Raw genomic sequence first — 24,632 nt, forward strand, 5'->3', positions numbered from 1 at the left:
GCGCCAAAAGAGATTTCAAATCTGAAAATTCCTAATAGACACTTTAATCATCAACTTTGTGCACAAAACATCCATTAAATTATTCAAATTGTCACTGAGGCAGATTTGTTTTCCATCACTCACAACTGAAGATAACATTTTATATTCCTGCTCTGAGGTCATGACCCCAGGTAGCCAGGGGAAGTGCTGGTTGGCTTGTTCAGCTGTCCACGTGCTCAGACACAGTTCTGGGAGCATGCAGGTGGAATAATCCCAGTCAGAAAAATGTCAGCTATCACTAAATGGCGTATGCTAACGCGAGTAGATTAAATTGAAACAAAGTTTGGCTATTACAATGAGACAGATATTTGTGAAGCATTCGGTTGGCGTTTCCACTCATTACCAAATATGGTAATGAGAGGAAGCCCAGTGGGCGGCAGTGAGAGAAGATGGAGCGAGATGGATTTTGGGGCGACGTTATGCAAATGTCCTCATCGATCAAATACAGTTCCTTGACCCTTTGTCAAATATATATATTTTAAAGCTTTGTTTTGGAATGCAAGGGCAAATTGATATATTGCACTTCACAGAGTATGCATTCCCAAACGGAAATACGCAAATGCATGCCAGTAGGACCTCGCTAGCTCATGCTTGGCTCTGCCACCCTCCTTGTTCTGCCCACTATGATTCATTTGTTCCCATTGGAAATGTCTGTCGGTTAGTTATACACATATTTTGTCTAGTTCTTATTATAACTCAGTGCACCTGGTTCACTCCCATGAGTCAGCCCGGTTCCAAACGAAATGTAGCAATTTTCAGCCGGTGCAAAACACGCCTTCACGGACGCCTGGGCGAGATTAATCGAACCCTCTCATTAGTTACACTCCCGAGTTGGGTATTCCCAATTTGATGAAAAAGACGTGGATAAAATACTGACATTTACATCAGTAACAATCAAGGTTGAAATGTTCAAAGTGAAAAGTTTACAACCAGTTCAAATGCATAATTATCTTTATTAAACACAATTCCAATAGCTGCCTCATTGCGCTATTAGTTATCATCAACATTGCACATTTCATTTGGTTAGAGTATAAATAACCTATTTATTAAACGTTGAAATATATACTCTGTTTTAAAATAATAGCTAGATTAGATCCATGGCTACAGGGTATATCACATGAGTGTAGCCTAAGCTAGTTATAAACACGTATCCAAGATCTTAGGCCTACTACTTCACAATCCAGTAAAGTCATACATACAAGTTCTTTGTAAGTAAAAGCTTATTATGCTGCATAGTTGTCCAAATTGCAGAATGCAATCAGAGTTTGTAACTTCATTTATTACAAGGCAAATGTTCAGTTTCTCCTTTTCGTTTAAAGAGGAACAGGAAAGTTGGGAAAGTCCTCGTTAGGTTTAGGTTAAAAATATCAAGATCTTGAAAACAAATCCTCAGCTTGGGCAGTAATGGGGGGCCATGAGTTGCATAAGACACGTTGCATTGTGGGAGTTGAACTGTTTCATATATTGCCATTAGCATCCTGCAGCTCCTCCCTGATAGCATTCAGCTCCATCAGGCTCTCGTGCAGCACCTGAGCTACTTGCCTAATCTTAAACACCACCTCTTTCTTAAACCCTTTCTTTAGCTCACGAGAGTCCTTGGTGAAGTATTTATCCATTCCTTTGAAGAGGCCCCTGAGGGCCACGGCAGCTCCTTCTGTTACCTCTGTGGCCCTCAACACAGGTCTATCCACTAGGCTGACCATTTGAACGGCCCTGCGGACCTCCCAGTCTCCAGAGTAGTGCTGGGTTCCTCTCCGGAGGAGAGGATGCCCCCTGAGTCTATACAGCCCCTCGCACACAAACCTCAAGATCTTCACCAACTCCTCCATCCTCGCCTCATAATCCTCTAGAACCACCTCCACTTTCTTCCTGTCCTGCATGTTGTTCACGTTGTCCGAGATGGTCGCCGATGCCGACGTGATCCCTCCGGCCGCCGCCACTCCGACGCCAACAGCCGTGATGATGAGCGAGGCGCCGAAGGTGAAGGGGGCGAGGGCCAGGCCGACGATGGCCGCGCCGCCCCCGACGGCGGCGGTGGTGCCACCGGTGATGTTGCCAATCTTGGCCTTCTTATGGAAGGAGGTGATGTCGTCGGCGAGGGCATAGAGCTTGATGACGTACTGCCAGAGGACCTCAGCACGCTCCGTGAACACCTTGTTGAAGACACTCAGGCCGCGGTGCACCTTCTCCGCCAGTAGGGTGAATGACCTTAAGGGGGAGGGGGGAGAGAGAGAGAGAGAGAGACAGAAGGACATGGCAAGAGGGAGAGGAGCGAGAGGGAGGCAGAGAGAACAAGTATTCAAACATCAGCAATGTTTCACGAGATTGACTACTGATTACGTTGTCACCACCACAAAGAGGACATACCTAGTCTCATCGTCCTTCACCGTCTTGTCTTCATCATCTGAAGGCAGCTCATCCCATTCTGAGGCACAAGACAATTCCCAGATTACAAACTGGGTGTGTGTGTGAACATGCGTGAGCATGCATACGTGCTTGTGAGTGCATGCACATGTGTATGTGTACGCACGTGTGTATGACTCACGTTCCACAGTGTTCCACCACTCCATCAAGCTGTCAGTGTCCTGTGAGACGGAGAAACGCTGATATCTTTGGACATTGCTTTCACACAGTCACATTTTCAAACTGTTACCATTGAAATAGGGCAGATGGTGATTTGTGAGCGACATTTGACTCGTCAAATACTGACCCCCTCTTCCTCCTCCTCCTCATCCTCCAGACCGTCTGCAAGCTGTTCGTCAATCTGAGCAGAACGCCACTCAGCCTGCGAGAGAGAGAGAGAGAGAGAAGAGGGGACAATGTGAGAAAGAAGTGAGAGGGAGTAGGAGCGATTGCTGGTTGAGTTTGAATCTATTTGCTGTGCATACCTTATTATCCTTACAAAGGGATAGTCTGCACTGCCTTTTATGAGAACCATGGCCTTTGCCAGCTTTCCCTCCCCCTGAGGCCTAAAAATCCCTTACAGTATGCAGCAGATCCGGTTCAGTTACATGACCGACGGGAATGTGCCACACAAGACAGAGACAGAAGCCAGCCAGACCCAGACCATAGTTGTCGAGAACAACGTGGGTGTGTGTGGCTTTTAAAAAAAAAAAAGCTATTATGTTAGTCATACAACACCGATCAAGACAACTACCCATGGTTTTCAGTCGTTTCAGGTCTGTCTCCAATATAGGACAATGATTCAGCACAAATGTACATGTTGGATGTGTTCTTGTATGGGTGTACCTCTGCAGCCTCTGAAAAGTAGTAGTCACTAGATGTGGCTCCTGGTGGGTACTCGGTCATCCTTTCATCTCTCGCTTTAGTCTGAGAGAGAGAGAGAGAGAGAAACCAACACTAACATCAGTAAACATATGGCAGTAACACCACACACACACACACACACACACACACAATTACCTTAGTTTCTTTGCGATGCTTATGAGGGGCTTTAAATTTGAATGATTTCTTCTGTAGAGGAAAGATGGGATATAGATTAACAGCAGGTTAAAGAAAAAAAAAAGAAAAAAAAAAAAAAAAAAAAAAAAAATCACAGTAAATGAAGAAAGGATGTTTATAAAGTAGTAGCAGTACCGGTTTGCAGTCTTCTATATCATCCTGTCCATAATCATCTCCATGCCCTCCTGCTGAGAAGAGATCCGACCTCCTCTGAGAAGTGTCATCGTCCAGAAAGCCCTCCTGGAAAACATACCACAGGATATGTCAACGCTCTTCCGCTGACAAAATGTAAAGTGCGCACAAAAGCCGTATCTTTGGACCAATAGAAATGCCCTCACATGGGACGCTCGTCGAGGTGTGTAGCGCTCGGAACCAATCTGGGACTTTTCATATGGAAACATTTCCTAGAATAAAGGAATGAAAGTACACAGACCTGTTTTAAAACTAATACAGATGTTCTTTATAGGCCAATAATGGCAAATGTAAATCTGTTAAAAGAGAAATATAAAAATCGACACATTCTCTAATAAACAGACAACACACTCAGAGGGCCTACACAAACATAATAATTACCTGGATTTGGCTTGACTTGCGCCGACTTGCAAGGTGGTTCTTAAATTTCGATGGTTTCTTCTGTTAAAGAGAGAGGACATTTAGAGCACGAGTGGGATCCATCCAAAGCTTAAGAGGAGAAAGTTCTACTGTGTAAAGGAAAAGAGAAGTACCGGTTTCCAGTCTTCCATCTCATTCTGTTCATCTTCTATCTGTCCAGCATAGAAGAGATCTGCTCCCTTCTGAGGCACATCACTGTCCAGAAAGCCCTCCTGGACAAAAACAAGAGACACTTTATAAGTTGGGACTCAACACATATCTAACTTGTAAATAGACAGCGCATCCAAATGTGCTCACATGGGAAAACAGAAAAATTGGCAAACCTCTGATCTCCTTTGTGGGGAGTACTGTTGTGTGCTACTAGTCTGAGAATTCTCCTCAGCGCTCTGTAAGAATGAAAAATAATGCACTTGATCATCTTGTTTTGATAAAGAAAAATGGTATTCCCCCAAAAAATATAAAGCACAACCACAACAGAAACCAACAAAAAAAAAACTTTACCCCAGATTTCCGACGGTTCATATGTAGGAGTTTTAATTTGAACGGTCTCTTCTGTAGGAGACAACGTTTATCATGTCATTAGGTTAAATAAAGAGCAGACAGAGGAAGTGAGGGATGTGAAAGAAAGAGGGAAGTACCGGTTTGCAGTCTTCCATCACATTCTGTTGATATTCTTCTCCCGCTCCTGCTGAGGAGAAACCTGCCCCCTTCTCAGGCAAGTAATCATCCAAAAAGCTCTGCTGAAAGAAAAACATTAAATAAATCAAACATTTATACTGTCATTTGACATTTTCTTTGTACATTGAACAGCATAGACTAATTTGAGTTGGCACAAATACCAACACAACTACACAGACAATTACGACACAGACACGCATCCAACCTTGGGGTGTGACTGCGGGGTGTAGCCTTTCACTTCTTCGGTTTCCTCAAAAATATTAACCTACAAAAGAATAAACAAATGTTGACTGTACATACAGTAGTACTGTGTACAGAGTACGCGCATAGAAACTCACAGTACCTTGGACTCCTTGCGTGGTGTATAACCATGGGCACCTTTAAGTTCATCAAGAGGTTTCTCCTAAGAAACACATAATTACTGCATATGGACAAGTGAAAAGGTGTATTGAAACGAACATAGTGTTTGTCACAAGTATTTCTACACACAGTATATACATACATGAATCATCTTTGAACCTCTGCGAGGTGTGTATTCATGAGCGCCTGTTGGTTCATCCTGGGAATTCAACAACAAAACATTCTTGCCGTTATATCAGTTTTTGCATGAATACAAAAGCATGTGCATTTCGCCTACTGTACACGTTGCCCTCCTTACCTTTTCGAGGCAGATTGCGAACCCTCTGTGAGGCACAAACTTAATTTTGACACCTTTACTTTTTTTCTGTGCAGAAAAACAGATGGAAACAGTCTCAATGATAGAAGTTTGATACATTTTTCATACGAAACAGTTGTCAACTTCCTAAACGTGTTAAGCATGAGACAAAGCATACAAATCCACCCGTCCCATCACGTTCCTCTGGCTCCTCTTCAGAGTTCTCATCCAAACCCAGGGCCTGTTAAACGACAAACCCATATGTGGTGTTCCATAGGGATCAGTGTTAAGACTGCAACTTTTGTCAGCACAACATTTATACAATAAAAGCAGCAGTGGTTTTGATGAGTAGTCTTTCATAACAAAAAAAAAAACTAGAAATATAGACAAAGAAGATAGGTACCTGTTTGGAGTCTTCTTCATCCTCCCCTGCAGATATGAATCCTACTTCCTTCTGAGGAAAGTCATCGTCTAGCAAGCCCTCCTGGGAAACACACCACAGGAATATGTCAACACAGATTTTTCACCAATATATTGCTCTTTTTGTTTACAATCACAGATATAAAAAATATATATATACATTCGCTCTATGTTGAGGCAAATGTAGGCCTGAAGCTTTTTCAAGATGGTCAGCTGAAAACCGATCCTAAAAATAAAAAAAAATTAAGTTATTCCAACAAATGTTAAATTATTTTAAACACCCCTTCCCTAAATGATATGTTCAATTATACCTTAGAACCTCTGCGATGCACAAGGGGCATTTTGAATTTGAATGATTTCTTCTGTTAAGGGGAAGGAAGTTCAAACAATTACAATACTAAATGAATGAAATTCACACAAAGTCTTTCAAAACTAACTGGTTAAAAAGAAATACCGGCTTGCCGTGCTCCATGTAATTCTCCTTATCTTCGTAATCCTCAGAGAAGACATCTACCCCTTTCTTTGGGAAGTCTTCATCCAAAAAGCCCCCCTGGACAACACATTAAAGTAATTAATACTGTATTAAAACGTCTTAATTCATTACAATCTTTACACAGGAACACACTCACCTTTGACCGCCAACTGAGACTATTGCTCTCTCCATCCTTGGATTCAGAACATCTCTCCTAAACAAAAAAAATGACATTAAAACATTGACAATAAGCATTTCCATATATCTACCTACACAATCACACATACAATTAATCAAAGATAGCACAGTCCTCACCTTTGATCCTCGACGTAGTGTGCCGCTGTCACTATCCTTCAGGTCTTCAGAATATTTATCCTGTAGAATAAAAACATGTTTATTGACTACAGCAGTAGAACATATATACATAATTCATTAAAGAAAAAGTTTGATTTACCTTTGACCCTCTTCTGGAAAGAAAGGATACCTTGAACATCCTCCCCCTTTTCTGAAATAAAAAAAGGAAAACGTTTAAAACAAAAGGATATAAATGTAGAAACGGACACTTTAAAATACAGAACGAACACAAATAAGAGCGTGAGACATACAGTTTTCGCACGTTTTCCGGCGCCATTCTCTTCCAGTTCTTCTACACTCCCCCCATCAGAGTCTGACGCCACCTGAGATAGGAGAGAGCGAGATGAGCGAGGAACAGAAATAGCGCCACACAGTCACACCTTCAGTATCAATTGACCACCACTAAGCACACATTTGAGAAAAACAGTGATGTGGTGACTTTACCTTCATCGACTCCCTCCTAAGCCTCAGTTTGCCTGACTGACGAGGGAAAAATATAATCAAACAGTTGATTAACTTTTAGGCTAGTCAATGTACAATAGATTCATGTTAAATAAAATACAGTAATATTAGGTAGGAGTGTGGCAAGGAGTTGATCCATTTCATGCAAACAATGAACATGTAGAAAAAGCCATTAAATTAGTTCTTACAGGTTTCCAGTCAGGATTGAGCTCAGGACTGTTTTCAGGCCAATCCTCCACACATCTCTCCTGTTTTGGGTTTAACAAAGTAAACCCAGTTCAGTACACACAGCAATAAGACAGTCAAAGAAAAAAGTTCTGTCCAAGTGGTGCCCCTCTAGTACATACCTGGCCAGTCAAAAGAATGTTCTCAAATACCTCCACTTCGTCTAATTTGTTGTCCTGTAAAACCAGAATGTTATTCTCAGATCAACAGAGAGAGAGATGACATGTTCCTACACGACACCGTCTTGTCTACTGAAAGTTGTAGAAAAGTTCTGTAATTTAAAGGCTGTTCAACTGATTGTGGTAGGAATAGACTTAGTATGTATAGACTTACTTGGCACAGAAACTTACCTGAGCTGTGTTCTTCGTTTGAGGGCCTGGTTTAGGATCTGGTCGCTCAGCTTCGGTCTAAAGACATAGCAGAAACCCAATGAGATACAAGTGAATCACAGACAGACATGACAATAATTGGTATGCTTACATACATGGAGAAAAAGGGACAAATAAAAATGGTGAAGGTGTCCTTACACGACTCGGTAACTTGGGCTGTCTTTTTTGAGGAGGTGGTTTGGGAGGGCTGTTGGACATCTTCACCTGAGAGGTCACAACATGTCACTCTTTGCAGTGTTGGAAAGAGAGGTCACACGGATATCAAAGACTGTACGAAGACGTGAGGAAAAAAAGACTTGTAGGTAACTACCTGGGGGGTACCATTGAAAGCCTGCGTGGGGGACAGGGATCTGGCATGGAGGGTACCATGTTTCATGGCAGTAGGTTTGGGTTGGAGAACATGTTTGGTTCCGTGAGGGGTCATCAGGAAGATATCATACTGTTCATCAGAGGGTGTTGCAAGGTTGAAATCCTGCGTGTTGGAGAGTGATGCATTGAAGAGCTCAGCAGTCTTCTCAAAATCTGACCCTGAGAAGATGTCTGTTTTCTGCCCTGGCGAAGTCTGGAATAAAGGTGTGGACTGCTTGACTGTAGAGTCAGTACTGAAAGAAGCACTCTGAAAGACATCACTGGGTGAGGAATGGAAAATGTCCCATGTCCTGGAAGGCAGGGGCTGAAAGATGTCTGGTGTCACATTGGAAGAGGGAATTTGGAAAGGGTCATTTGACCTAATAGGCGTGGCTTGAATGAGATTGGGAGTGTCAGAAGGAGTGGATTGGAAGGGGTCCTTTGGAATGGACAAAGGGGCTTGGAAAAGGTCATCTCCCTTGGTGGGAGGAGCATTGAATAGGGACTCTCCCTTGGTGGGTGGTGCTTTGAATTGGTAATCTCCCTTGGTTGGAGGAGCTTGGAATGGGTTTGGTGTTTTTGAAAGCTGAGTTTTGAATACGTCCTGTTGGTTCGAAGAAGTTGCCCAAAGCTCCAGTCTTTCAGCAGGTGTGACAAATAAAGGACTGTGGCTCACATTTGGTGTGATTTGAGTTAGGGCCGTTGTTTCGAAGAGATCCGGTGACCGTCTTTCAGACATGGTTTTGAAGATATACGTGGGCTGGTCAGACGGTGTGGTCTGAAGGTTGTCGCCTGTCTGTTTGTCAGGTTGGAGGCCCTCTGGTGTGCTCCGGACCTCAGGTGGAGGAGCAAAGACAGTGACTAAACTCTGCCGACGTAGAACCTCTGAATCCTGATTCTTCGTGTCCCCGTCAATAGTCACACTGCTGGATTCCTGTGGGTTAAAAATTAACTCATGGTGTAAGCAATTTGACACATCACTCAAACAAAACAGTCATTGTCAATAGTATTGCACATATGTGTCATACCACCATACAAATGGAAGGCTAGAGATCTGGTGGAAATGCAATGTCGCTGATAAAGACTCACTTTCATATAAGAGTAGAATGGATTCTCTTTTGACAAGCTACGATTGAATCCATTCTGAGAGAGAACGAGATTAAAGCATAAAATTGGGTAACAAATAAATGGACATTGTTTAAACATTTACCATTGCCAGTTGCCCTATAATAATTCAGTCTAACCTGCTTCAGGCGAGTGTCAGAGTAATCTCTGGATTCTGAAGTGGAGGGGATAGGAGTCTGAAAGAGAATGTGGAAGATTTCAAAAAGAGTGTTATGATATCCCTTCTATGAGCTTGTGTCCCCCAAGCCCCCCCCCCGTCTCAGCCTCCAGTATCTATGCTGCAATAGACCATGTGCTGGGGGGCTTAGGTCAGTCTGTTAAATCTGGTGTAATTCTCCTGTCTTATCTAGTGTCCTGTGTGAATTTAAGTATGCCACAGTAGCCACTGTGCCTCTCCATTGCTTGCTGTTTGCTGGGTTTCTGTATTAGCACTTTGTGACATCTGCTGATGTAAACAGAGCTTTACAAATACATTTGATTTTGATTTGAGATTGTGTGTCAGTGTTGTTTACCCTGTATTGTTTGCGGAAGGGACTCTGGGAAACTCTCCTCAGCATCCCCTGTAGTCTCATGATGCTCTGAAATTATTTAAAAACAAATATTAAATATGACTCCATGAATGAATTCCTATAGGTAAAGCTTTCTTGCTTGTCTATACTCTAAGTGTATACAGTGCTTGCTTGTCTACTGTGGATAATTAACCTTGTGTTGTGTACAAAAATGGTCAGGAAAACTACACCAGACAACCTAACAAGGAGCTGTACAAATTACACACCCTGATAGTATCGGGAGGTGGGTTGATTTCTCAGGCTGTTTCGCAATATTCTTAAAGGTGATAGAGTACATAGGTATCAAAAACACCTGACATCACAAGCAACATCATTTCTCAATCAACTGCCCTGAAAGAATGTCAGACACAATGCCATGCCAACACAGTTCCTGAGCTGCAGCTAATGAGATTAAAAAGAGCTCTCTATATAATAAGTATTCACATACGTAGGGCCTACTACTGTACTTTGTGGCTAAAAACTTGACGACATACTTTGTACAGTAAGTTCAAGGTTTAAAATATGCATAGTCAATAAGCTTTATTTTAGGGCACCAAGAGGTGAGAGGAGTTCAACTGAGGTATTGAACAAACGCATCTCAAGGCTAAGTTCATCTTTAGAACCACGATATGGTTCTAACGATAAACTTCGCTTCATTATGCTTTTGGGAAACCTGTCCCAGATTCTTACTCACCGGTCTTCTCTCCCCCAAAAAACCCTCCACCGGTTCACTCTGTGCCCCTTCCCTCTCCTCCTCCTTATCCTGACAGAGAAAGAACACATCAAAAAACAATGGAGTTTGATCTTCTTGTAAGAAAAGTAAAGTGTTGGACGTTCTACTCTTATTGAACTGAAATCATCTTTTAGAATTATTCAAGAGTTCGAAGAGTTGTGATTTGACGCAAACGCACGTGCCCGTAATAATTCCATGGTAGGCCTATCACTTATCATGAAAACATTTAAATTAGTTTGATCTCACCATGGTTGCTGTGTTGATATCCGATCCAGTAAGCTATTGTCTGCACTAAACGAAAGTTTGCACTGAAATGAACTCGGTAGTTGCCAAACTAGTATTTCCAACCGCGCGACTTGGCAAGCGGTCCACGCTGCGTGTACTGGTGATTGGATGATTGATGGACAGGAATACGTAGGCGTGTTTGATTTCCCTCCCCTTCCCTTCTTCATCCAAGCGATAAAATGCGACCGGACCAGTTGTCCTCGCCACAAGGAGAATGTACGGTCAATGACGCGCACAGGTGTGTTGTGTTCCTATACATTGGTAAAAGAATGTATATACCTATTAGCTAGTACGCCTAAAACTACAGGGGGCTTGTACATGTGTGTGCGCATCTGTCTGTCCGTCTCTCCATCCGTCTTTAATGGTCCCTATGTCTAGGAGGGGGGGTCAAACGTGTGTTCATTTGAAATGGAGTCAGTGATTTAAGTTGATGTTGGATGGATGTGTAGATACATGTTGTTCTCTGTGTGTGTGTGTGTGTGCGTGCGCGCGCGTGCGTGCCTGTATTATTTCTCAGAGAGAGAGAGAGTGTGTGTGTGTGTGTGTGTGTGTGTGTGCGCGTGCATGCCTGTATAATTTCTCAGAGAGAGAGTGTGTGTGTGTGTGTGTGTGTGTGTGTGTGTGTGTGTGTGTGTGTGTGTGTGTGTGTGTGTGTGTGTGTGTGTGCGTGCATGCCTGTATAATTTCTCAATGAAACCTGTTTAGGGCAGTTTTCATAGTGTCATTACATCATTGAATTCTAGCTCTATCTCTGAAAATATGCAATTATTTTTATATATTGCAAATAACTTGGGTGAAGTAAAATGTAAATTTGCATTGCAATATGAAGTCACATAATTTGGTTCTCTACATAAAGTACCACTTTTATATTACAGTATATTAGCACCGATGACATTTTCTACGCATGAGTTTAGCTAGCCAACGTCACCATGACATCGCCTACAAGTGTGATTGGGGATTTCTATTGGAGAAGCGTCTTAATACTGTACAGTCAAAACGGCTCAGTGCAGTCAAAAACGTGTTTTCCTGTTTATATATATATATATATATATATATATATATATATATTTCCACACTATGAGGTTAGAATAATACTTTGAAAACTTAAAAATTATGATAATGCCCTTTTAGTGTAAGAGCTCTTTGAAAAGATTGTCTGAAATGTCTGCCTGTTTTGGTGGGATGGAGCAGTACATTAGTTAATAAACCAACGAGAAAGTGAGTTCCAAACCTCTCTGTCAATAACAGCTAGTTTTCAGTTTTCCCCTCCCCACCCAGACCACTGCCAGACAGTCCAAGCAAAGTTCTTGCTTGAGAAATTGTTCTTCGCTAAAATTTTTGTTTCTTTTAGAATTTTTTTGTTGAAAATCCCAATAAGGTACTTAATTAATTGTTACCCAGTAATGAGATAATAGTAATTGCTGCATTGGACATTTAATCGAGACAGATTTAGTTTAAATTGTCTCAAAACATTTATTAAACAATATTCATGTTGTTAATTCATGTCAGTGTCACAAAACCTGGAGAAGGGAACAATATTAGTGTTTTTCATAACCAGAACTGGACATTTGAAATGTCTTGTTTATATAAATCTGTGCGATTTAAGATTGTGCATGGTTTGTGGTATGCAGTATGCCCAAGCTAAACTGTTTTTGTTTTTGTTATTTTTATAGTCTCAATTGTCTTAAGGCTTAAAAATCCTTCTTTAACCTGTCTCCTCCCGTTCATCTACACTGATTGACTTGGATTTAACAAGCGACATCAATAAGGGATCATGGCTATCAACTGGATTCACCTGGTCAGTTTATGCCGTGGAAAGAGCAGGTGTTCTTAATGTTTGTATACTCAGTGTATAAAATATATAATGAAACCAAAATGAAAGGCTTGAATTAACAGCCCAGTTTGTTAATGTAACAAGTATTTCCATGGAATTAATCAAGATTGTTTTCCCAAGGTCTCCTCATTTTGGGCTTCTTTGAAGGTAAGACCAATCTAAGATCATTATATTAAATTCATATGAGAATTAAGAACATTGATTAAATGTATTTAATGTGTTAAATTAAATGTACTTGTAAATTGTAGGTGTCTGTCATACACATTACGATTCAATACCATAGCACTGCCTGGACTTTGATAAATGACATTGGCACTTGGATTGGAACCAGGTGCCATGGTCAGATGACATGAACATAGAGCTCTTTGGCCACGCGCACCAGTGGTGGGTGTGGTGTTGAAAAAAAGAAGAACACTGTACGCAGAAAAGTACCTCATACCTACAGTAAAAAAAATGGTGATGGATCTTTGATGTTATGGGGCTATTTTGCGTCCACTGGTCCTGGGGCCCTCTTCTTGGATATAGGGGGCGCTCTTTTAATTTATGGATAAAAAAACGTGCCCGTTTTAAGCGCAATATTTTGTCACGAAAAGATGCTCGACTATGCATATAATTGGCAGCTTTGGAAAGAAAACACTCTAAGGTTTCCAAAACTGCAAATATATTATCTGTGAGTGCCACAGAACTCATGCTACAGGCGAAACCAAGATGAAACTTCAACCAGGAAATGGGCAGAATTTTTGAAGCTCTGTTTTCCAATGTCTCCTTATATGGCTGTGAATGCACCAGGAACGAGCCTGCGCTTTCTGTCGTTTCTTCAAGATGTCTGCAGCATTGTTACGTATTTGTAGGCATATCATTGGAAGATTGGCCATAAGAGACTACATTTTCCATGGGTCCGCCCGGTGTCCTTTGTCTAAATTGGTGCGTAATCTCCAGTTGCGGGCATTTTCTCCTGGGATTCAGGACAGAAAGCACACTTCCACGAACTATATATCATTGAAGAGATATGTGAAAAACACCTTGAGGATTGGTTCTAAACAACGTTTGCCATGTTTCAGTCGATATTATGGAGTTAATTTGGAAAAAAGTTCGGCGTTTTTATGACTGGTTTTTCGTGTTTTTTTGGTAGCCAAACGTGACGCACCAAACAGAGCGATTTCTCCTAAACAAATAACCTTTCAGGAAAAACTGAACATTTGCTATCTAACAGAGTCTCCTCATTGAAAACATCTGAAGTTCTTCAAAGGTAAATGATTTTATTTGAATGCTTTTCTGGTTTTTGTGAAAATGTTGCCTGCTGAATGCTAACGCTAATGCTAACGCTAAATGCTACGCTAGCTAGCTACTGTTACACAAATGATTGTTTTTCTATGGTTGAGAAGCATATTTTGAAAATCTGAGATGACAGTGTTGTTAAAAGGCTAAGCTTGAGAGCTAGCATATTTATTTCATTTTATTTGCGATTTTCATGAATAGTTAACGTTGCGTTATGGTAATGAGCTTGAGGCTGTATTCACGATCCCGGATCCGGGATGGCTAAGTGCAAGAGGTAAGGTCAACGACATTATGAACTTTACCAAGTACTAGGACATTTTAGCCAAATCAAGGATCTGGAAAGATTCTGTATGGCAGAATGGTCTAAGATCCCTCCCAACATGTTCTGAAATCTCATAAAACATTTGAGAAAAAAGCTGTCATTATCCTCGCAAGGGGAGGGTGCTGGAGTATGGAAAACAGGGCTGCCAATAATTTTGCCCCTTATCTTTTAAAAAAAGTTTATTTTAACTTGTTAAACAAAATATATTTGAGGAATTGTATTAGTATAAAATAATATAATGTACCTTTTTTTTTGCATACAATATACTGAAGCACAGCATTTGTATTATTTATTTTATACAGTCTTTTTTGCTAATCTTTATCAAGGCTGCCAATAATTATGGACCTAGCTGTATAGGGAGGAGGTCAGAGACCTGGCAGTGTGGTGCCAGGATAACAACCTCTCCCTCAACGTGATCAAGACAAAGGAGAATATCGTGGACGACAGGAAAAAAAGAGGGCCGAGGACATTGAGAGCTTCAAGTTCCTTGGTGTCCACATCACCAACGAACTATCATGGTCCAAACACACCAAGACAGTCATGAAGAGAGCATGAGGAGACTGAAAAGATTTGGGAAGTGTCCTCAGATCCTCAAAAAGTTCCACAGCTGCCCCATCGGGAACATCTTGACTGGTTACATCACTGCCTGGTATTGCAACTGCTCAGCCTCCGACCACAAGGCACTACAGCGGGTAGTGGATATGGCCTAGTACATCACTGGGGACAAGTTTCCTGCCATCCAGGACATCTATACCAGGCGGTGTCAGAGGAAGGCCTTAAAAATTGCCAAAGACTCCAGCCACCCTAGTCATAGACTGTTCTCTCTGCTACCGCACAGTACCGGAGCGCCAAGTCTAGGTCCAAAAGGCTTCTTAACAGCTTCTACCCCCAAGCCATAAGACTCCTGAACAGCTAATCAAATCAAATGGCTACCCAGACTATTTGCATTGAACCCCCCCCCCCCAAAAAAAAAATATATATATTTTTACGTTGCTGCTACTCTGTTTATTATCTATGCATATTTTTTTTTTTTTTCATTTTTCTACTTCAATTTATTCTTAAGACTTATTTTTCTTGGTAATTGTTGGTTAAGGGCTTGTGACAAATACAATTTGATTTTGATGCATTTTGAATACATACAGTACCAGTCAAACATTTGGACACACCTACTCATTCAAGGGTTTTCCTTTATTTTTCTATTTTATATATTGTAGAATAATAGTGAAGACATCACAACTATGAAAGAACAGATATGGAATCATGTGGTAACCAAAAAAGTGTGAAACAAATCAAAATATATTTTATATTTGAGATTCTTCAAAGTAGCCACCCTTTGCCTTGATGACAGCTTTGCACACTCTTGGCCACATTTCAATATTTGCAGTGTGTAGTGTGTTAGCAAATTATTAGACTTTTTTTTAACCTTTGTTTAACTAGGCAAGTCAGTTAAGAACAAATTCTTATTTACAATGACGGCCTACCCCGGCCAAACCCTCCCCTAACCCGGACCAATTGTGCGTCACACTATGGGACTCCCGATCACGGCCGGTTGTGATACAGCCCAGGATCGAACCAGGGTCTGTATTGATCACTGCGCCACTCGGGAGCCCAAATGAAGTGAGCAACAGAAAGTTACCATATATGGATAAGTACAGCGGAAGAGGGCTAAACTGTGACTTGGTCATAGCTGTTCTCGAACATAAACATACATACAATTGACATTCACTCATATATACTGAGCAAAAATATAAATGCAACATGTAAAGTGTTGGTCCACAAAATGTATTTCTCTCAAATATCTCTCTGTAATAAAGCCCTTTTGTGGGGAAAACTCATTCTGATTGGCTAGGCCTGACTCCACAGGGGGTAGGCCTATACCCTGCCAGGCCCAGCCATGGCAGCACCCCTGCCCAGTCATGTGAAATCCATAGATTAGGGCCTAATGAATTTATTTCTATTGACTGATTTTCTTATACGAGTAAAATCTTTGAAATTGTTGCATGTTGCTTTTGTATTTTGGTTCAGTGCATATCTAATATCTATATATTTACAAGCAATTCCCAATCTTCTCTCGTACTTAAACTCACTCCAATGCCATTTTGAATACGACCCATTTGACTAATAATGAAGAAAGAAAACATAGTCAAGATTGATTCTTTTTTCTTCTTTTAATATTATAGATTTTTTTTAGGTTGTTCATTGTATTATACAGACCAATTAGCCACACAAGTACATTTGATTGTATGTTGATATTCTTTAACTTTTTTTAGGTTAATTATTGGTATTATTCTTCCTTTTTTTTGGGCTAATGCTAAAAAAGTTACACAAGAACTAACACACTATTGTCTAACCTTTGAGCTAACTGGGACGGTAAAAACTAACACTTCACGTAGTAAAACAAAATTGTCCAAAGTAAAGGTAGATAAAATAATATAATTGAAGGTAAATCAAGATTAAACACAAAAGAAATGGACAAGTGTACATTCACACAACCCTAGCCCACTCTCAACTCAAACAATAAGTTTTTCCTGGTAAACTATTTCATTTTTTTTGTTAGAGGCTCCCTTACAAGACTGTGAGGAGCCTTATCATTCCTTCTGTTCTTCAGTCTTCATCACCCTTCTCCTCATTATCAATATAACATTCCTGTTATTATCTAGAAATATCACCACCATCATCAAAATACACCTAATCAAACCGACTTAACCTCGGATTCTTCAATATCATCAACCATCCAACCCGCTCTACTACAACAAAGTGATGTATGGGGAGGAGATCTGAAGAGAATGGGAAAGAAACAAGCAAACCCCAAACAGGTTTGTAAAGTTCAAAGTGATCAAAATGCGACATACGCCATTATGAATGATTGCACGCAACGACAGAAACCAAAAAGACACACTCTCTCTCTCACACACACACATACATACAGCTCTCCAAGTGTGTTCTGTTTTAATCGGGGCCTTTAACAGTGTGTTCATTGATCCAGATCAGGGCAGTGTTGAGCTCTACATGGATGTGCTGTTAAGAAGAAATTCCTATTTACAATGTTGGCCTAGGAACAGTGCGTTAACTGCCTTGCTCAGGGTTAGAAAGACAGATTTATAACTTGTCAGCTCAGGGATTCAATCTAGCAACCTTTCGTTTACAGGCCCAACGCTCTAACCACTAGGCTACCTGCCACCCCAAATTTGTACACACAGGGAACAGTTCCTATAGTATAACTGCTGGATGGCAGATAACCTAGTGGTTACGAGCGTTGGGCCAGAAACCGAAAGGTTGCTGGTTCGAACCCTGTAGCTGGCTAGCTGAAAATCTGTTATTGTGCCCTTAAGCAAGGCACTTAACCCTAATTTCTCTGGATAAGAGCATCTGCTAAATGACTAAAATGTCAAATCAGTGTGGACAGTCAGGCTTCTAGGTTTAGGGTGTAGTAGTTGGCTATTCACTGTTGGCAGTGAAGGGGCTGGTTCATTGTTAGATCATAAGAAGGTCCAATGGGACATGGGGTGGATTCTCCTTTCCTCACCTCTCCTCTTAAATTGTGCTTAGAAGGTATGAGAGCTTTCAAATACACACACACACTTGCACATAAACACAGTCAGAAACAAACACACACACACAACCTAAAATTTGCCTTGTTCACGTACACTATCCAGTACCTTCCACTGCATGACAGAATTACAGATAGCATTAATTCCCGCTCACATCTTCTGGAACAAAAAGCACCCTCATAGCTCCAAATTCAGACATGTTATTGGTTCTCGGCTGTCAATCTGACACACAGACATGCGATTGGTGCTTTCAGCTGTCAGTCATGATCAGTGCATCACTTTAGGGCTATGCAATGCCTACATCTAGCGATCACAAAACATGTATAGTATGCTTGTCCAAGAAGGTATTAGCTAGCTTATCCCTTTGATAAAGACTCAAGTATGTTAGTAGTGTATGTATGCAGGTAAATGTATGTCATCATAAACCCCATAGCACAGTGACCCCAGAAGATGTTATTTTTTACAGGGGCAGCCATAGTGGTACAGCGCCCCTGAAGCAAATTAGGGGTTAAGTGCCTTCCTCAAGGGCACATCAACAGATTTGTCACCTTGTTGATGGTCAAGTCTGGAACTGCCATCAGCATTGGACGCACTGATTTACAGTTACTGATTTAATGGCATAGTTCACTCACTCATACAATGTCACTCTTCATCAGCCATCCCCATCTTCATTATCATCCTCTGCTATTCCTCATCAGCTACATCACAAACACACATGTACCAACAAACTCATCTTCACATATAAAAGAAAAAGGAAACATCTAATTTCACATGAGCTGAAATCAGATACATTTTAAACAGGGCCAATGGAAGAAAGTATCTACCTGGCAACAGCGAGGAGGAAGTAGATTCTCACTGGCCGTTGCTATGGTTAAGGATCAAGTGACCAATGAGAAACTTCAACCCTTCACTGAGGCAGGTTACAAAAAGAAAAAATGAAAAAGACCAAACATGTTTTATTAAAAGAGTTGACAGACACACATTTTCATTTGAAGTACTTCTGCTATAGTCTTTTTTCCCTTGTATTTCATGCTTTAAAAATAAAGATCATTTTTAAAATAATATTTCTATGACATTATTGTCATTGTCATTATTAATAGTGTTAATATCATCATAATCTTTCTCATTATCATAATTATTTCTACTGGTGAACACTAAGGTGAGATCACTACAGGCCACTTCCACTCTCTAGGTTAATAGGCTCTATTGGCTAACAGATGTTCTGATAGAGGGGGAGAGAGGACTGCCGACGCCCCTAAAACACACGTTCCTTGCTACCCTTTTCCTTATATTCCCTCCCTTGTTCCTAAAAACTTCCTTTCTTCCATTCCCGTTTTTCGTTTATCCATTCCCTTTACCCTTCGCTGTCTGGGTGAAGAGATTAATAGATGACAGTGTTTAAGTAACTGTCTTTCATTCTCCCTCTGTCCCTCTACCTCTCCTTTACATCCATGTTCCCATAAAACCTTCTCTCTCTCAGCTGGTCCTCTGCCCATCCCTCGCTCTCTCTCCATTCCATCCTCCATCCCCCTCTCTCACACACACTCATTCTCTGTCTCTCTCTCTCTCTCTTCAGCAGGACACCTCCATGGTATGGGAGGGGCTGGGGGGCATCTGCCCACCCTGAGAGCTCTGAGACAGGGTACGAGAACGCTCGCGCTCCCCCTCCATGGAGTAAGAGGAAGACAGCGAGGTGGTGCGCGAACGAGACAGACGGGTCATGACGGATGATGCCACTGTGGGAGAGGGAGCAAGAGGGAGGGTGGAAAAGAGTGAGAGAAGGAGGATAATTAGATTGATACAGAGAGACAGTAGCACAAAGGTCACAGTAGGTCATCATAGCCACATATTACAAACTAAGGCAAACTTACTGTAGCCCATCCCCTGAATGAAGTACTTGAAAGCCTCGGTCAATTTGCTGGGCTTTAAGTAAACACAGAAGGTACATTCGATTTTATCCATAAAATACGTAATATAAAATCTATATTTGTACTATGACATGGACATGCAGGAATTACAATAGTTACTGGATGGTTAGTTGTATTCATCATGATAAGTGCTGTATTTCTGTATTAGCACCAAAACACATGTTAAATTCACAGCTTGTGTGAACTAAAAATATATGTATTTAACAACTTGGCATGTTTAATGTGTCTTACCTGGGTAAGCTGGGGAAGACCGCCAGCATCTGCCATCTGAAGAAGAAGATGACAATTTTGTGTTTAGTAGCAACTGAATGTCTGAGGGAAATGGCTTGTGTCTGTGGTTTGTTTTGATGACTGAGGGGGTGATGAAGAAAGCTTGAGTACCTTGAGGAATGAGGTTGTTGTTGGGTCCAGTTTGCTGTTGCACTCCACCTGGTGGACATGGAGGGAAAAACTTGGAATTAAACCACATCACCACATTCACCTCACCTGGGTGTGTTCGGTGCCTACGTGGTAGGCCTACATTAAGATATAAAGCCGAAAACGTACAGCAGCCTCCTCATACGGCGCCTGATCCCCGACCACCAGCATCACAGGACACCTGAGAAAGAAAAGAGAGAGAGATAGACAGAGAGAGACAAAGATATAGAGAGAGACAGCGAGACTCTTAGGTATATTCAATGGAAAGAGTGAGAGACCTATTGTATACTATCGTCACAGCTGATGTAGGTGGTCTGATGGTGAAATGCTTACTTGAAGTTGCTGGTACGGTCAAGGATCAGATCCCTACGGCTGAAAAAAAGGAAAGGAAAGGTTACACTATTGTAGGTTTGTTAGTGTGTATGTGTGCACGCATGCATGTGTGTGTGCCTGTGTGTACCTGTTGTAGCCCCTCCAGAAAAGCTCGATGTTGATCAGGTTGGGGGCTTTAGAGATGCGATCTCTGTGTGACTTCACCAGGTCTGCGTTAGCTGACATCTCCTCCTACAAACCAAGACAGAAATGATACAATAACAATGTGAGTTTTATAAGATAAAGAAAAATAGTTAAATAAACCCTCATCGGGTTCCAGTCTACGATACAACACACACACACACACACACACACACACACACACACACACACACACACACACACACACACACACACACACCTGACTGAAGAGATGACTCAAGATCTGCTCTGTGAGAGAGGATGTCAGGGTAGTGATCTGGAAACAGAAAGAAAGAAAGAAAGAGAGAGATTGAGAAATAAAGGGAGACAGAGAGAGAGAGGGAGAAAGAGATAGATAGAGAAATAGCGAGAGAGAGAGAGGTATAGTTAGGACAAATCAATAACAGCTTAGTCAATATCATGTATACAGTAAAACCACCATGAATACAATTCCACTATCTATTTTCCTCATCTACATGTTACTTTATGAAATTGCCAACATAGTCAAAATATCCCATTGTCTGAGACAGTAATGACTGTTTATTAACTGCTAGATCAAGAGTAATGGATATACGTACTGGTAATTGAGTATCTACTTGAATGGTAATGTAGATGTCAACACAACAACACAGAAGAGTAATGGTGATATTGAATAGGATATGGGATTGATATTGTCAAATTGATGGAAATGCTGCTAGTACTCATGAATATAGTCCAAAATCTTTTAGGCTTCTGAGTGATGATAATAATAATAATATTTCATACTAATGTTGCCAGTATTATACAGATGTAGGATCTTAATTGAATCACTCTTTTTTTTGCTGAGAATTTTCCTGCACGGAAGGAAATGCAAACTTGTAGTAAATTTGTGTTTTCAAAAGGCTAAAGTTTGTCATTTCCAGTTTGACATTTCCTGTTGTGGCATAATTATTTTCCTGCTATAGCAAAGTGGCTCAAATTAAGATCCTACATCTGTGAGCATATTGAAGAGACAGTAACCTTCTGGGCAGCCCAGTCCATCCACCCTCTAGCCTGAGGGTCAATGTTGACGAGAACGAGACCTTCAACTGAGTCTGGGTGGATCATCTGAGAGGACGGAGGAGAGAGAAGGAAAGAGAGAGAGAGAGAAAAAAAATTGGTCAATTGTATGTTGAGACTGTTGAATTGTAGAAATTGAAAAAAGAAGCGAGCATTGGTATACACTGTGGAGAGCACCATATAGCAAATATATGCTAACCCACGCTAGTCCAATGCACAGACTGCCAAGAGACTGCCTAACAAAAGCTAACAGAATGGTATACTGTGATTTTTCCCAGGGCAGCTGTATAAACCGATACAGGGGGCAGTAACATAACAAGGAGAAATCAGACACTCACTGTGAACCTGGAGAGAATGTACGCCCCAGCTCCCACTCCAACTCCGATGACAGAACGGAAACTAGAACAGTGAGCGAGAGAACAAACTTAGTGACAGATGTTCTATTAGTGCCAATATGTCTGTGTTTCAGTGTTGTGGACTCCAGTAGATGTTTTTGAAACTACGTTATAAAACACTATTTTGCTTTATAGTGGACATGCTGGTAAAACAAGCGAGTATTATGTAATGACGGTGACATAAGTCTGACTCACTTGAAATATGTCAGGACTGCAGGGATCATCTCTGCAATTTGCTCCATGGACGGATACTGGTATCTTAAAAACATGAGCGGGAACATATGTTTATTATGAACACTTAAATACAAACACGCACACACACACTAGGCTTGGGCGGTATACTGTACATACCGGGGTATCTTGAAATAGTGACGGTATGATTTTCAATACCGTCAACAAAAATATACTAAATAAATTGAGCCAGTCACATGGGATGTTTGATCACATGGAGCAAACGGAAGTTTCATGTTAAACTTGAAATTCAATACTAATGTTTGCCAGCGAAACGTCTTATAAGTTAACTAGCTATCGAAGATGTGCCAAATACATTTTCTCCAGCTCAGGGCTCCAGCTATGCATTTGGTTTGCTAACTTGCTAGCTATAGGTGGCTAGCTTGCAAGATCAAGCTTAATGGTAACAGCAGAGACAATCAATCCCCTCCAGGATCAAGTGTGATTAGCCTTTTGAGACAGCTGTATAATATTATGAGCTGGGTTGTCTGTCCTTGCATTTAGTTGATATTTGCTTGCGCTTGTTAGCATTAAGCTAGTTTCCGCTATGGGAATTCCCTAGTACTTTCTTAGCATTTGTTAGCAGTATGGTACAGGAACGGTATTAAGTTATGAAAGTCTGTATACAGTCCAACCCTAACGCACACAAACACACGCACGCACACACATGATATGCATACCCCATAGGATAGGTGGCGGCCCCCTCCTCTTGGCCAGGAGCATCAATGTGGACCAGAGTGAAGTTTTTCACTATCTCCTGCATCTCCTCAAATTTAAACAGAGGAGAGAAGCAGCTTTTACCTGTGAGAGAGGGAGAGAGAGAGAGAAAGAGCGAGAGAGAGACAGATAAGGGAGAAAGGGAGAGAAAATGGGAGAGAGAAAGAGAAATAGAGAGAGAGAGAAAGCAAGAGTGAGAAAGAGAAAGTGAGAGAATTACAAGCATAAATGAAAAGCATAAATGAAGAAAGGGCAGGCGCTGAGCTGAAGGGGAAACTCAAAATGAAAGGGGGGGAAGTTGCTGGAGGGGATGAGCGGGGAAAGGTATACAAAAAAAAAGGGAGATGAAAGAGAAAGGCCGAGAGAGATAAATATTAAGACGTAGAGAGAGAGAGAGAGAGAGAGAGACTCACTGTCCAGGCCCACATCGTGGAAGGTGAGGATGGCGGGACGGCGTGTGTTAGAGGTTCCATGGAGAGTCACGTGGAGGAGACCATGAGGTGTCTCAATACTGTGTTCCTGGAGGATGACAGAGAGAGACAGAGTTACATACACGTGCACATATGAACATTCAGGCACTAATACACGTGTGTAACACGTACGCACACAAATATATGTTGAGAAAACATACTTTCACGTGACACGAGACTCATGCACACACATACTGTACGTCCAGTAACAAGAAAATAAACAACCTTACCTGGCCCTGGTCCAACAGTATTCGAGCTGCAGCCTCAGCATCCTAGGAAGATGGATAGAAACCATGAAGCAGCCAAAACAAGACACATTTCCGGCCACACAAGACCATAGTGAAATACATCTGGAACCTCCCTGGGAAGCTAATTGTGCAGCTGTTCATTGGCAAAGACATTTCACAGAATCAACCCACTAACATGAGTCCTGAGCCCGTATTCACAAAGACTCAGTGGGAGTGTTGATTTAGGATCAGTTACTATATTCATTGTGATTATATGGACAGGTGGGGCCTGATCCTAGATCAGCACTACCACAAGCCATTTTCTGAATATGCCTTTGAGTCTGCAGTTCCCCTAACTGTCCACCGCCTGCAGTTGGCAGCAGTGAGAGTACAGATCTCAACCATACTCTCCAGCTCTGCAGTATATAACAACATCAGGGAGAGAGGAGCCTCATCTCTCACACCCTCAGGGTGACATCAACCGAGCGCTCATATCTGAGCCAGCCTAGCAACTACACACATACATGTACACATGTATGCATGCTTTTCAACCGATCGCTGCCTGCACCCGCATGCCCGACTAGCATCACCACCCTGGATGGTTCCGACCTTGAATATGTGGACATCTATAAGTACCTAGGTGTCTGGCTAGACTGCAAACTCTCCTTCCAGACTCATATCAAACATCTCCAATCGAAAATCAAATCAAGAGTCGGCTTTCTATTCCGCAACAAAGCCTCCTTCACTCACGCCGCCAAGCTTACCCTAGTAAAACTGACTATCCTACCGATCCTCGACTTCGGCGATGTCATCTACAAAATGGCTTCCAACACTCTACTCAGCAAACTGGATGCAGTCTATCACAGTGCCATCCGTTTTGTCACTAAAGCACCTTATACCACCC

At 41.5% G+C, this 24,632-nt stretch overlaps 2 protein-coding genes across 11 annotated transcripts in view; both read right to left on the reverse strand.

Moving 5' to 3' along the window:
• Positions 1–972: 972 nt before the first annotated feature.
• Positions 973–10,948, reverse strand: si:cabz01007807.1. 7 transcript variants are annotated; one of them, XM_024373430.2, is made up of 37 exons: positions 10,769–10,946; positions 10,484–10,552; positions 9,754–9,819; positions 9,361–9,417; positions 9,206–9,259; positions 8,079–9,050; positions 7,907–7,972; positions 7,730–7,786; positions 7,502–7,555; positions 7,343–7,402; positions 7,137–7,172; positions 6,944–7,015; positions 6,793–6,843; positions 6,654–6,713; positions 6,496–6,552; positions 6,321–6,416; positions 6,178–6,228; positions 6,027–6,092; positions 5,850–5,930; positions 5,625–5,687; positions 5,450–5,515; positions 5,294–5,350; positions 5,135–5,194; positions 4,997–5,056; positions 4,752–4,850; positions 4,615–4,665; positions 4,437–4,499; positions 4,227–4,325; positions 4,075–4,134; positions 3,840–3,905; positions 3,637–3,741; positions 3,463–3,513; positions 3,289–3,369; positions 2,750–2,824; positions 2,570–2,624; positions 2,407–2,464; positions 973–2,247 (listed from the first exon to the last, which is right to left on the reverse strand). In XM_024373430.2, the coding sequence occupies exons 1-37, from the start codon at positions 10,769–10,771 to the stop codon at positions 1,497–1,499; spliced, it is 3,948 nt and encodes a 1,315-aa protein (XP_024229198.1). In that variant the 5' UTR covers positions 10,772–10,946; the 3' UTR covers positions 973–1,496. The 7 variants fall into 7 exon arrangements, with proteins under 7 accessions (XP_024229198.1, XP_024229197.1, XP_024229199.1 ...); XM_024373429.2 differs by having other exon boundaries at positions 4,752–4,853; XM_024373431.2 differs by having other exon boundaries at positions 2,585–2,624; positions 4,752–4,853; positions 10,769–10,945.
• Positions 10,949–18,728: 7,780 nt separating this feature from the next.
• The window catches only part of ndrg2 (NDRG family member 2), a 29,958-nt gene continuing 24,054 nt past the window's right edge, over positions 18,729–24,632 (reverse strand). For all 4 annotated transcript variants that reach the window (XM_042298254.1, XM_042298255.1, XM_042298256.1 and 1 more), the window contains exons 3-16: positions 23,732–23,773; positions 23,445–23,550; positions 22,995–23,115; positions 22,279–22,341; positions 22,027–22,087; positions 21,650–21,736; positions 20,871–20,927; positions 20,598–20,701; positions 20,471–20,509; positions 20,267–20,318; positions 20,102–20,149; positions 19,952–19,987; positions 19,664–19,715; positions 18,729–19,528 (exon numbers count right to left, since the gene is read on the reverse strand). In XM_042298254.1, coding sequence (XP_042154188.1) covers positions 19,365–19,528; positions 19,664–19,715; positions 19,952–19,987; positions 20,102–20,149; positions 20,267–20,318; positions 20,471–20,509; positions 20,598–20,701; positions 20,871–20,927; positions 21,650–21,736; positions 22,027–22,087; positions 22,279–22,341; positions 22,995–23,115; positions 23,445–23,550; positions 23,732–23,773 — 1,032 coding nt within the window. In that variant the 3' untranslated portion in view covers positions 18,729–19,364. The remainder of the gene's footprint in view (positions 19,529–19,663; positions 19,716–19,951; positions 19,988–20,101; positions 20,150–20,266; positions 20,319–20,470; positions 20,510–20,597; positions 20,702–20,870; positions 20,928–21,649; positions 21,737–22,026; positions 22,088–22,278; positions 22,342–22,994; positions 23,116–23,444; positions 23,551–23,731; positions 23,774–24,632) is intronic.

Source organism: Oncorhynchus tshawytscha, linkage group LG15 (assembly GCF_018296145.1).
Source record: "Oncorhynchus tshawytscha isolate Ot180627B linkage group LG15, Otsh_v2.0, whole genome shotgun sequence".
NCBI lineage: Eukaryota > Metazoa > Chordata > Actinopteri > Salmoniformes > Salmonidae > Oncorhynchus > Oncorhynchus tshawytscha.